Source organism: Orycteropus afer, unplaced genomic scaffold, assembly GCF_000298275.1.
Source record: "Orycteropus afer afer isolate SDZICR_OR568_19922 unplaced genomic scaffold, OryAfe1.0 scaffold00973, whole genome shotgun sequence".
NCBI classification, from domain to species: domain Eukaryota; kingdom Metazoa; phylum Chordata; class Mammalia; order Tubulidentata; family Orycteropodidae; genus Orycteropus; species Orycteropus afer.
This window is the reverse complement of record NW_006922560.1, coordinates 176,099-190,033: the sequence shown is the minus strand read 5'-3', so window position 1 is coordinate 190,033 and position 13,935 is coordinate 176,099. Positions and strand designations below refer to the sequence as shown.

Below are 13,935 nucleotides of genomic sequence, written 5' to 3'. Positions count from 1 at the left end.
TGGCTTCCTGGGTTCCACCCCTTCCTCCTGCTCTTCCGGCCTGCTACTCTGTGCTACGCCTGTGCTTACCTTGCTCCCGAAACCTGGTCCCTCTCGGTAGGGTAACAAGGGAACGTGTTCAGTGCAGATCAGTGAGTAAGCACAAGCGTATGAGTTGGAATTAACTTGATGGCAGTGGGTTTGATTTGGAGTAAAGAATTTAACTTTACTCAAAATAATTTGGCCTTCAGTGCTTGAGAATTTCTTGATTGAGCCTTTCTTATCTATGGAGCTCTGGTGGTGTAATGCTTAAGGCATTTGACTGGTAACCAGAAGGTTGATGGTTCAAAGCCATCAGCCACTCCTTGGAAGGAAGGTTGGGCAATCTACTTCCGTGGTGATTCTGTCTCTGAAACTCAAGGAGATACCTCTTTGATTTGGATCTGACTTGGGGCAGTGAGCTTTTTTTTTTTTTTTTTTCCTTTAAGCCTCCTTACTTTATAGATTATGGTAATCCAGTGATAAAGGTGAGTGTTGGCCAAGCCAGAAAGACCACCTTGTGATACCAGCCAATGTGGTGTGAAGAATAATTGATGCATTTGAATTACGGTGTTGGCTAAGAATATTCATAGACCATGACTGACAGAACAGTGAACAAATATGTCTTGGAAGAAATACAACCACAGTGCCCCCTAGAGGTGACTTTGCCTCATGCACTTGGACGTGGTATCAGGAGGAACCAGTCCCTGGAAAAGGACAGCATGTTTGGTGATATGAGTTGCAGTGAAACACTAGCACTGTCTGATGTATTACTAGTAAAGTAGAGGTCAGTGGAAAAGAGGAAGACTCAAGAGGGGTTGACGTTGGCTGCAATGTGGGCTCAGTCACAGCACCCATTGTGAGGATGGCACAGGACTGGGCATTGTTTCCTTTGGCTTTGCATAGGGTTGCAATGAGTCCGAACTGACTCCACAGCACCTAACAACAACAGAGAAATAAAGATAAGCACGTTCCAAACTCAGGGACTTTCAGGAGGAAGAGAGAACTTGAGCCCTGACCTGACAAACAATATTCTTGCCTGAGAAACAGGCACTCCCTCCCTTTCCTCCTTGTTCTTTGCACTTGTGGCTCAGAGAAGATCGTCTTCAGAAAACACATGTGTGCTTTGAGACTGTGCCTTTAGATGGTATCATCATACTTCTTCCCACGTCACCACCACACCCATCGAATAGGAAGTGGGCCCTCCTTCAATTTTTGCCACAGAATAGATGCGGTGAGATGCATGGAAACTGGAATGCTGATAGCTCCAGCAGCAGCTGCAACAGTGTCAGAACTTGTCTGAATTCAGGGGGACTAATGAGCAATGTTTGCCTGAAGCTGATTCCCTTGAGGTGGACATCAGACAGACCACCACTCTCCATACTTCTTACCAATTCGGACACCACCTCACTTTCTACTTCTCTTGTGGGTTTGGTAATCCTTTGCAAGGGCCACACAGAACTCACAGACCATACTTAAGTTAGTTAGTTTATTAAGGGAGCAAGAGGGTAAAACTTAGAGTCAGGATCACCAGACTGAAACTCAGAATCAGGAAGCACACAGGCAAAGTCTGAAGGGCTCCTCCGCAAAGAACACGCCATTCTGTTCTTCAGTACAGGCCAGCTCTCAGCTCCTCTCAGCCACGCCAGCACACAGGTGCTTCTCTCTGCTATGTACTCCCCCTCTCGGCCACACAGGGCTCCCCTCTGTTCCCTCAGGACAGGTCCCTCGAGACCCTGCCAGGATATGCTTTCTTGGACCCCTGAAGACAGGCTACTTTCATTCTCTTTAGGACAGGCTCTTGGCCCTTCCATCGGTCAATACTGACTCTGCCACCAGGCACCTTGCAGCCTGCCACTGTCAGTTTTGCCATGCAGCCCCTTCTGGGCCTTACTGTCTTCATTATTACAGCCTTTGGCCCATGTTATTACAGTTGGAGGTTCCTTGCCTCCTGCCTCTCTGGTGCTTCTCTCTCTTGCCTTTTCTCCTCTATGTTTCTTCCAGCTTCCTGTCTGAAAAAGCTCTGTGGCTGTACCTGCATATAGATCCTAACTCCTCATCATTGTAAAGGTATGGCCCTCCCACCAGGGCCACAAACTGGCCAATCCCCTCTTGGTAGGCTTTATTGCACAGTGCTGAAAGGACAGGGAGGTGGCATCTTCTGACCTTCTCTAACTTCACAAGAGGAAGACAGAATCCCCATCAGCAGCCCAAGGCTTATTCCTGTAAGGCCAGGCAGGCTGCCACCCTCCAGCCGTTCACCAATTCTGACACCAACTGTTCCTCCCACGACACTCACTACTTCTCTGCTGGGTTCTATAGTTTGTTGAAATGGCCCCACAGAACTCACAGACAATACTCAGGATTATGGGGTTTATTAGGGAAGTGACAGGCTACAATTCAGGTTCAGGAATGCACTTGGGATACAGTTCTTCAGTCAGGACAGTCTCCCCTCTGCTGGGCCCTCAGACACACCTCCCTGGCCCTTGGCCTCTCAGCCTGGCCTCTGCCTCTGTGGCCCAGGTGAGCCTGCCGCTCTGTCTCATGTCTCTTAGTTCCACTGCCACCATCTCTTTGCCAGGGCATCTCTCAGCCAACGAGGTCAAGTGCAGGGATCTTGGTTCCGAGGATGCACTCCACTGCACCTCCAACTCCTCTCTCGATGGCAATGAAGTTCCCTCTCTGCCTCTGTTGTTGTTGTTATGTGCCGTCGAGTCAGCCCCGACTCTCTGCCTCTAGGAGGGCTTATTTTAAGCCTGGCAAAATGACAAAACTAACCAATTCCAACATCAGGATTCTTCACACCTTATTTGCATGGTCCCATCCACTAATCTGGTGGGAGTTAACAAAAACTATGGCTAGAAAAACCATACCAAGTAATTCACTGCGCCACACACAGTATACTGACCAATCCCTACAAAGTGCATGTCAATCACATGGTAGGCTGCCCAGCTCATGACAGAAACTATCAAATCAAGTTGTTTATAGCTTAAGAAAGGCGATAGACCCCCTTGAGTAGAAAACTAGGGCAAAAGTAACTCCTCAGAGCTTAGGGGGAAAGTCTCATGCCATCTTTCAAAAGAACCAAGGGAAAAGGGTACATGAAGAAATTCATTTCACCACAGAGACCAAACGTGAGTTCTCCTGTCTTTAGGTACCCTCCCATAGACACCCTCGGGTTCTAGTACAGCAATGAGAATGTGGATGGGACTGACCTTCTCCCACAGACACTCTTGTAGAACAAGAATTCCTTGGGAAGTTGTAGTCTCAAGGTGGAACCTGGTAGAGATGTTGGTCCTATGAATGTGTTGAACGTGCTTCTTGTGTCAGTACCGGATGAAACCCATGGAGCTGCTGGTCAAGATCGTGAGCCAAAACCCAGAACACTGGGAAACAACTGGGGGAGATGTTAAAATCATAATGAATGGGGCAATGTATTAACCAGGGGTCAAGCTTGGTGAACAACAGAAAGTAAATACTGGAAAGAAATGTTAAAAAATAGACTGTGTGGGGCAAGGTTATCATCCAAAATTCAGTCTTTGGGGATTGTCACAATATTAATTTTCTGAATGAAATACTACAAATTTCATGACTGTGACAGAGCCTTTAATGATGTTCAAGCCTTACTAGATACCAGGTAATTCAAATGTGATGAACATCACAAAGACTGCATCAATGCTATGGACCATCACAAAATGTATACTGCATTAGGAAAAAGCAACCTACAACCACTGCCCTTGAGTCAAGTGCGACTCATAATGACCCTATCGGACAGAGTGGAACTGCTCCAAGGGATTTCCAAGACTAGTATTTACAGAAGCAGACTGATACCTACTTCTCCCACGGAGTGGTTGGTGGGTCAAGCTGCTCTCTCTCTGTCAGCAAAGAAGTGCTTGACCACTGTGAAAACTTCTATAGTGATACTGCTTCAGAAACCCAAGGAGGGGTCGCTATGCGTCGGATCCGACTCATTGGCAGTGTGTTGCATGGAGAGCTTATAAATGTTAATATACGTGAAGAGGCTTTTTTATCTAATAGACTTTTCCGTTAAAGAGTTCTTAGAATGATTTTCTACAAGTTTGGGTTTGAGAAAAAGACACACTTCATACTAGCTCTTAATTGACAGGTCATGCCTTAAATATTATTGAGAGTACAAATGAGGCTATTGGATGTAATCTACTTTTACTTTATTTAGGGCTTATGGAAAGAATAGACCTCCCTATCAAATTATTTAAAAAATATTTTTAAATGAATTATTCTTCAGGTGAAAAGGATTACAAATGCATGTTATAGGCTTCATGATTCAGACCTGACAGAATATTGTAAAATAATAATTTTAAAGTTAAAAGTACACTTTCTAGTTACTCCAAAATACATGTCAAGTAAAGGTGAGACTATAAAAATGTAAGATGTAAGCCAAATATAGGAGCTCTGGTGGCTTAGTGCCTAAGGCATTTGACTGCTAACCACCAGCCACTCCTGGGAAGGAAGATGGGGCAATCTACTTCCGTAGTGATACTGCCTCAGAAACCCAAGGAGGGGTTGCTGTGAGTCGCATCTGAGTCCAGGACACTGAGTTTGGTTTGGGTTTGGTAGGAGGAAAGCATCTTAGCTTTCATCCTAAGTGCCCTGCACAGATCTAAGCTTTTGCCTTAAAATAGAGAGCAAGCCTTCTGCACTTCACACTAAAGCTATTCAACAGTTTCCAAACTTGGAAAAAGGAGCGCTTTAGGGATCTAGAGGCAGTGACGTCCCCGCCTTCTTCGCGGCGACGCCTGGCCCATCTTCTCACCCCGCCCCCTGTCATTTGGCCCTGCCCAGGTGCCGTTTTGACGTCATTGCGTCGCTAATGCTTCGCGCCTGAGCAGTTTACTGCAGATGCGGAAGTGGGGTGTGTGGCGAGAAAGGCCCGGTGTGGTGAGTTAGTTTCTGTCTTTCTGGTCTAAACCTGCTCTTCGCGGTTTCTGTCCTCTACACGCAGCTGCAGGGACGTTGAAGTTCCCCACTCGCCCTTTCCAGCTCCGCAAATCCCCGTGCGGCCAAGAGACGTTCCAAGTTCTGGTCTCTCTGTCGCCAGCCAGGGATCCGTGTCCGTTTCATTGTAAAATCGCGCTGAGGCCGGTCCCCTGGGCCGTGTAGACGGCGCCTGCCGCGTCGTTTTCCTGCTTAAAGTTTTTCTCTGACCCACGACCCGCGCAGGGTCTAGTCCTCATCCGCTAGTGTCCCTCAGTGTCGCCTCTGGAGGGCAGCGCGCGGCGCCCGTTCTCTCCCTTGTTCTAGGATTTAGAGAAGACTCTTCTCCTGCGACCCGGTCCTCTTGATTTCGTGTACGTAAAGCCCACTTGGCTGCTGCCCTGTTACCAGCAGTTTTCTGCTGGCACATTCCTCTCCCTGCTAAGAGGCCTCTTTCCTTCTTCCTCAGGGCTGTAACATGGGCGATTTCTCTGCCTGGAACGCGCTTATCCCTCACATGCATGTGGTAATTACCCTTCCCTCCTCAGCTTTTTCTTACAGTAACGCGTTCTCAGGGTCATGCCCTCCGACCCCCTGTGGTAGTTAAGGATGTGTGTCAGCCTGGCTGGGCACGCGGATATAGTTATTCCCCGATTGTGAGCATCTCCATGATGGAATCTGCAGTGAGCAGCTGTGTACACGAAGGCGCCTTACCTTGGAAGTGTGGCCTGCTTCCAGTGTATACGGAGAAGGTTTGGGAAATGTCTCAATATTTTTGGCACACGTGGAACCTGTATTTGGCCGAGTCTTCATCTCCATTTTCTGGACTTTGAACTAGTGGCCTGCTGTGTTGCCTGCTGATCTTGGGATTGTGCCATTTTACTTGCCACCTGTGGGTTCGTTAGCCTCAGCAGCCAGCAGCTGCATGAGTTAGGAGAAGCCTCCAGCTTCAGTGGGCCTGGAACAGGAGGCAGGCAGAGCTGAAGCCCAAGGTCAGGGGGCCTTCACCCAGCCCCTAGATCCAGCACTCTGAATTCAGACTTCTAGCCTCTTAAACTGTGAAAGAAAAAGTTCCTGTTTGTTAAAGCCATCCATTTGTGGTATTTCTGTTATAGCAGCATTAGAGAACTAAGATACTCTCTGTTTAACATTCCAGCCTCACCCTCACCCTCATCCCTGGCCCATAATGCCTGCTCTGCATGTTTCTCTCTGCTCCTGCTCCTTGCACTACCTGGATCCAGGTGACAATATGGCCCCAGGGGAGAGCAGGGCCACAGGTGCTGGGTGTGCTGCACTTGTCTTCTCTGAGCAGGCTGTAAGCTGGGTTGCTGAGGCATTTTGCAAATACATCACTAGTTTCCCCTCCCATCCCCAAGTGAGTCCCCTTCCAACAGTCTAGTTGGGGCCCAGCCTCAAGAATGACTAATAGTGCCCCAGGTTATTCTAATCTGCATGCAGCTTTGAGAACCAAGGCGCTGGGTTCTCCATTTCTGAGGCCGAAACCAGTCCCTGTTCGGGGCAGGGGAGGAGTGCTCTGTTCTGCTTGGCCTTGGTATCTGGGCCAGGTCTGGAACCTGAAGAGGAGCTCAGTCAGATCCCCCTGCTGCAGCCAAGGGTGGGCTTCTCCAGGAGCAGAGGGTGGTAAATGCACCTGTTGGTCTCTGTGTCGGAGATTATTGTCTCTGAGTCCCTCCTGGGGCAGTGGACAGCAGGGACCATCTTTCCCCATGGTGTAGTCCTCCTTGTGTGTGTGGCTGTGATCTGGGATGGGGGAGTGTTGATTGTAACCATTTAATAGCACATTGTCCACATTCAGGATCGACTTCTTGAGACTGGTCTTGCCTGAGACAGAAGCTGGGAGGAGGAGGAGGAGGAAGGAAAGAGGCATCCGGAATGGCTCTGTCCCAGGTAACTATCATATTCCCAGTTGGTGGCTCTGTTCTCTCCTCCCTGAAATGCTGTCCTGAGAGTGTGCTTGTCTCCTCTGACTCTGCCGGGTCCTGCCTGGCATGGTTGCTCACACTCACCCAGGCTTCCCTCATCCCCTCTCCCCCCACCACAGAGTCCACTTCACTGTGACCTGGGGACGTGGCACTTGTGAAGAGTATCCATTTGGGGAACATCGTGGGTTGGGTTTCACCGAAGGCCTGGGTGGAGATGGGGAGGGAGCTCAGGAGGAGCTTTGAGGGTGGGAAGTAGGGAGGGGTTAGGGCCTGCCTCTGTGTGCCCTGGCAGCTGTCTTACCCAGCATTAAAGCAAAGGCTCATTTACCATATCTTTTGCAGGTAACGTACCCATGTAAATAACATGTACAGTCATAGTGACACATCAGGAGGTTGAGTGGTTTGAAAATACATATATATATAATGTGTGTTATTTGTGCAAAAATATGGTATGTGCTGTGTTAATCTGCAGGAACAGCTGAATATTCTGGAAAAGAAGACTTATGATGGGCAACTCCCTCTGCCTGACTTTTTAATACATATGAAGCTAAGCAAGTGAATCTGTGTTGCTAGGTCCACCATACTAATGACTTGAAATGGAGGGAAAGCTCAGGAACAGACGGCAGGGACGGAGCGTGCTGTATTCCTTACTCAGCTTTAAAATAGGGAACCTTCCAAAATGTCTACTAGCAGGAGTTTCTTTAAACCATTCACAACACATTTGCTGGAAAATCAAATCCCAGTTCCCTCTAGTCTGGTAGCAAGCATACTGATCCGTGCCCATGCATCTCTTAGCAATCCTGGGAGTCCCCTCTGTTTCACTTCTTTTCTAACAGCAGCTGTACATGTAGCACTTAACTCCTCTGAGCTGACCCACCTGGAGTGAGGCCAGGTATCACAAGATAAACACACAGTCCTGCAGACTCCTGCGTCTGCCCTGAACTTTAGATGCCAGCCAGACGCCTGGGAGTCCTCCTGGTCTCCCTCACTGCCGACCCGCTGGCTCTTGCTCCCTTGGGTTTGATAATGTGCTGGAAGGATTCACAGAACACACACAAACCACTGTGCTGACAGTTGCTACTTTATTGTAAAGGATACAAATCAGGATCAGAATCAAGAAAACAGGGGAGGGTCTCTGTCCATGCTCGCAAAAACCAAACCAAACTACTGCCATTGAGTTGATTCCGACTCACAGCAACCTCCATTGGGTTTCCAAGACTGTAAATCTTTATGGAAGCAGTTTCTGCCTCATCTTTCTTCTGTGGAATAGCTGGTGGGTTTGAACTACTGACCTTTTGGTTAGCAGCCAAATGCCTTAACCACTGTGCTACCAGAGCGCCTTCTGACTATGTTTACTTCAGTAAATGTTTGTATACGTGTATGGGTGCGAGCTTCTATGCCCAGAACCATGGTGACTGGTCTGTCAGAACTCTCCCCTGTGCACTTGGTGAGATGTGTTTTCTATTGCAGGGACTGTTGACCTTCAGGGATGTGGCCATAGAGTTCTCCCGGGAGGAGTGGGCATGCCTGGCCCCTGCTCAGAGGGCTCTGTACAGGGACGTGATGTTGGAGAACTACAGGAACCTGGTCTCGCTCGGTGAGCAGCTTCCCTCCAGAAGTCAGGCTCTGCCCTTGTATGTCTTGGCGTTTTCCCCTGTGAGTTTCTTGTGAGCCCCTCCTCTGCTTGATGGAGTTTGAAGCCTGTGTTCTTCGTGCAAACACTGAAGTGGATTGTGGAGAATAAGATGAAAATAGGAAAATATCCAGCTAGATGAGAATATATCAAGATGTTAACAAGAAGTCAGATGTGGAGAAGAAGGTCAGATGGTTAGGGGGAAAAAAACACCATTAGAGGCAGTTTGGTGAAATTCTCTCCAAATTGGAAAACCCAAGTTTGTTTCTTTTTGTAGGTCCTCAAAGGGCATGTTTCCTTCCTCACTCTTTACCTGTCTCTCGATCACTATCTTCAGATGTGTGACGTGTGCCCTCCAGTGGAGGTCCACCTCAAGCAGAGACAGGCAAAGTCTGTGACGGCCTATGTTGTTGTTGTTATGTGCCATCGAGTCAGACCTGACTCATAGCGACCGCACCTTGGGTTTCTGAGGCAGTATCACTAGGAGCTCGTTCTGGTAGCACAGTGCCTAAGGCACTTGACTGCTAACCAGAAGGCTGGCGAACCCACCAGCCACTCCTCGGAAGGAAGGTGGGGCAATCTACTTCCATAGTGATACTGCCTCAGAAACCCAAGGATGGGTCGCTATGAGTCAGGTCTGACTTGATGGCACATAACAACAACAACATCACTACGGAAGTAGATTGTTGTCTTCCGAGGAGTGGCTGGTGGGTTTGAACTGCCAGCCTTCTGGTGAGCAGTCAAGTGCCTTAGGCACTACGCTATCAGAGCTCCTGTAATTTGATATAGCATGCTGTTATGTGGTCCCTGTGGTGGTGGTGGGATTAAAGCATTCAGCTGCTAAGCAAAAGGTTGCTGGCTTGAACCTGCCAACCACTCCTCAGGAAAAAGATGAGACAGTCTGCTTCCATAAAGATTGACAGCCTTGGAAACCCTGGGGGGCAGTTCCACTCTGTCCTCTAGGGGCGCTGTGAGTCAGTATCTACTCTGTGGCAGTGGGTGTGGTTTGGTCTTCCATAAAGATTGACAGCCTTGGAAGCCCTGTGAGTCAGAATCGACTCGCGGGCAGTGGGTTTGGCTGTTTTGATGAGGTCCTTTGCGTGTGGCTGTGAGAGGGATGAGTAGGGCTGCGGGCTCCCCGTGCCTTCTTGGTTTCTCCCGCTGGGCTCGGTTCCCTCTCATTGTCAACTCTCAGTTCTCCCAGGGCAGAGCAGAGGCCTCCGTCGTTTTGAACCGCCTACCCAGCTGCTATCCTCATTCTGCTCAGGAGACGGCGAGTCCTTGCCAGGTCTTCCCTGCAGAGGAGCCCTAGGACATCACAGGGCTTTCCCAGGGCCTTGCTGTCACTGCATCTCTTCTGATTTCTACACGATTTAAGGAGTATGTGTGACGGGAGAGTGGGTTTGACATTCGGACTTTACTGTAAAGGCAGTAGGCGGATACTTTTCTAGAACCCCAGTCCTACATGGCAGCTGTAGTTCATCCTTCTGGTTCTAAGCTTGAACTCTATAGGCCGAGCACACAGCCCCTCCAAAAGGACCTCACCAGTTCTGACACCCTTCCTTTACTCCCAGGTCTCGTATTTTTTTCCTCCTTCCTGCTCTCGGCATAGCGTGGAACGTTGAAAAGCCTGAGCTCTTCTTGGTATTCTCCTGTTTGTTTGATGTTTACCTCTGAAACTTGCTTTTGAACTACACATTCCTAGATTCGGAACTTCCACTGTGGTTTGGCTGTGACACCCTATCCTTTAGGGGCCAGACAGTGTGAGGTAGACTTCCCCAAAGAGGGGGCTGCTTGCACAATTTCTTTTAGGACAAGGCCAGTCCCCATGAGGCAGAGGTTAAAGATGTCCCAAATGTCCAAACTACCGTGTCACTCCATCATTTCAGACATTAACTCCTCCTCCTCTCAGTAATCTCCCCCATCTTAGGGTTCTGTATTTTGCTGTAATGCCTCACAGAACTCACAGACACCCAAGGGATTACCTCACGTAGTGGTGGTGGAGGCTGGCAGGCTGGCGAGCCCGGGGACCGTGAGTGGGTCGGGAGGAGCCTCCCAATTTTCAGGGTTTGATGAACCTCGATCAGCAGATCAGATAGACGGCTGCTGTCCCAAATCCAGGGGTGAGATGAGGATGAGCCAAGACACAGAACCGGAGCGAGAGGAGAGGAAATCTTCCCGGGAGATTCGTAGGTATATCCTCAAGGAAGCTACGGGTGGTGATTTGAATTATACCCTCCAGCAAGGCAGGACTCAAGATACATCCCACCTGTGTTGCCCCAACAGAAATAACCTAAATGGCTGGCTTTAACAATCAGCAGCTCAAGGAAAATCCCATCACAGAGCTGATTGCCAGTCATTATAGGGAACGACTACTACCAGCTGCCCAGCCAAGTTGATTCCTGACCTTAACTACCACCCCACCCCACACAGGCATGGATAATGGGATTTACAGCACATCAAGAATGGAGGACATGGCTAGAAGGGCCACAGCAAGCAATTCACTGCGGGGGCTGAGCAGGTGCAATTAGTATGTGCCAGTATTATCCTAATGAATCCGAAGTACCTCTTGAAGCCAGTGAGTAAAAGGATCAGCATGTCCCAGAAAGCTAAGAAAACAAAGGCCCCAGGAGCCAGACTGATAAGTGGTTCCAAAGTGTCAGGTTTTTGGTGGCATGTCACTGTGTTTCTCAAGGGCAGTGTGGCAGTATTGATAAAGTAGTTACGCTTATTTGTTGTTATGTGCCGTTGAGTTGGATCCAACTCATAGCGACCTCTCCTTGGGTTTCCGAGGCGGTATCACTACGGAAGTAGATTGCCCAACCTTCCTTCCGAGGGGTGGCTGGTGGGTTTGAACCGCCAGCCTTCTGGTTGGCAGTCAAGTGCCTTAGGCACTACACCACCAGAGCTCCTCCAGTTACGCTTAGGTTAATCGAATTTTTCCATTAGGAATTTTGATTATCGTTTCCCTTGAGACACAGTGACAGCTGTAGGAGTCTCTTAGTGACGGCAGTGTCCGTGTCCACACGCTCTCCTAGCTGTGAGGCTTTGCACCAGACTCTTGGTCATGTCACTTTGTTCTTCCCATGTGAGTGCCTTCGTCATTCTCCTTCAACACATGCCCGCTGATGCATGCTACTGAGGGAACTTGTGCAGCTGAGCGATGACCCATTTTTGTTGCTGGTTTTGTTTCACCCGTGTAAGGTACTCCTGCTTTTGCCTTGCATGGTTCCAGGTTTTATGAATGAACTGGCTTTTATTTTTTTAACCATCAGTTACACATTTTTCATGATACTGTTAGTGTTCAGTGCTTTTCATCTGTACTTTGTGAAACTATGAGATTGAAGAATGAATATTGTTTTATCTATTTTACAAGAAGGTTTCCTGGGCAAGGGGTGAAGGTTAGGAGTCAACCATCCATTTCTCAAAAACCTACGAAACCTCCAGAAGTTTGTTTTTAAATCTGATCTTCTTATTCCTTTTACTTTTTTTTTTTTTGGTAGCCATTGTAAATGGTATTGATTTCCTTATTTCTTTTTCAGCAATCTCTTTGCTGGTGTAGAGGAATGCAACTGATTTTTGGATGTTGATCTTGTATTCTGCCACGATGCTAAGTCTCTCAATTAGTTCTAGTAGATTTTTGACTGAGTCTCTTGGGTTTTCTAGGTATAGGATTATATCATATTCCTTTTACTTTTGTTTCACCAGACTTGGTACCTTCTCCCAAAGTTCACTTTTCCCACCTAAATTAATTGAATTTTTACATTAGGAATTTTGATTATTCCCAGAATATACTTTTCTGTGTTGAGTTACTGTCTTAATCTGAGAAATGCATAGACTCGACGTGCCATAACTTCTTATATAAAATATGTTGCTTTTTCCATTGTATACGATGGAAATCTTCTAAACATAGCTTCTTGGGTTTTGCTTACATTTTAACAAGTTATATTTTTTGCTCCAAATGCTTTATTATTTATTCTGCTATCTGTATTCATCATGTGCAGCTTGGTATTTCAAATGAATAATTAAATGTCTTCTATTTGACAGGAAGCTTAGCCCATTTTTTGCATTTTGTGTATTTCTGCACCATTGCGGCTTATGACCTGCATTTTCCACAAAACTTGTAAAAGTCTGGAAGTTCATTCCTCACTTAACATTTGCAGACTGGTTTATCCCCATTTTCCTTTAAAGCTGAATTTAGTATAATGTTCACCTCTTCTTGTTGATTCAGACCTCAGTTGTATCCTTATGTTTTCTGGCCATTCTTGTCTGCGTATGTTGCTGACAAGGAGCTCTGGTGGTATAGTGGTTGAAGCATTCAGCTGCTAACCAGAAGGTTGGTGGTTCAAACCCACCAGCCGCTCTGCAGGAGAAAGATGAACCTTTCTGCTTCTGTACAGATTTAAAGCCTTGGAAACCTATGTTCTACTCAGCCCTAAAAGGGTCGCTATGGGGTGGAGTCTACTTGATGGCAGTAGGTATAATGCTGACCACCTCTCTGTACAGTGAACTCCAGGGGTCTCTGGAATTCCCAGCAAGTTTTCTGTACTCAACTGCTGCTACTAACACCACCCTTCGTTACAAGCCATTGTGTGCTCTGAGTCATTTAGTTATTTGGCCATTAAGGGCAAATCCCAATTTTCATTCTTCTAATGTTATATATTTAGCTGAATATAATATTTAAAAATGAGTTATTCTCAGCATATTTTCTTTTTCTCATTCTGTTTCCTCTCCCTGGATTAGAAGTCCTTTCTCTTCTTAATGGAGAAGTCTTTATAATTTCACACACTATGATTTTGTTTCTTCCTGCTTTTTTACTAAGTACCTGCTGTATTTATCATGGTTTGCTACATTGTTTGATGTATCAGTTTTCATTGTGACTTACTGATGCTAATTTTCAGTCTCTGTTATGGAACACAATTGCCATGCACCCATTATTGTTGTAAAACAGGGCTTCAAATCAGTTCAGAACTCTTCAGTGATAGCTGATGGAGCATACGTATTGTATGGCAACCACATCTCATGTGCATGGAATTTTGACCTGATTAGGCAACAGGCAGTGGTGACCACTTAAAAATGGCAGCTGACACATTCAAAATGTTTCAAACCGGTTCAAAGCCCCATTGCAAAATGCCTGTACTACATGGGTACAGACAGTTTATAAACAGGTATTTAGAAATGTATTTTGCTATTCTAACAATGATGTTTCCTTAAATTCTTCCTGATTTTGTGTTTTTTCTTGTTTGAAGTTCTGAATTGCCACTTATCTTATTCATTGGATAACTTTATTCTGGATTAAGATATATATTGTCTTCTTTAACATTTATTTGTGTACAATGATTCTGCATCAGCCTGCATTAATGTAATACTTGTTTTCATATGTTCTTG

The 13,935-nt window shown here is 46.9% G+C and overlaps 1 protein-coding gene across 1 annotated transcript in view; it reads left to right on the top strand.

Annotated features, from left to right (window-relative positions):
• The first annotated feature begins 6,864 nt into the window (after positions 1-6,864).
• Positions 6,865-13,935, top strand: part of LOC103212462 (zinc finger protein 525-like) — a 58,075-nt gene continuing 51,004 nt past the window's right edge. Inside the window, 2 exon segments of the mRNA XM_042783362.1 lie at positions 6,865-6,879; positions 8,385-8,511. Coding sequence (XP_042639296.1) covers positions 6,865-6,879; positions 8,385-8,511 — 142 coding nt within the window.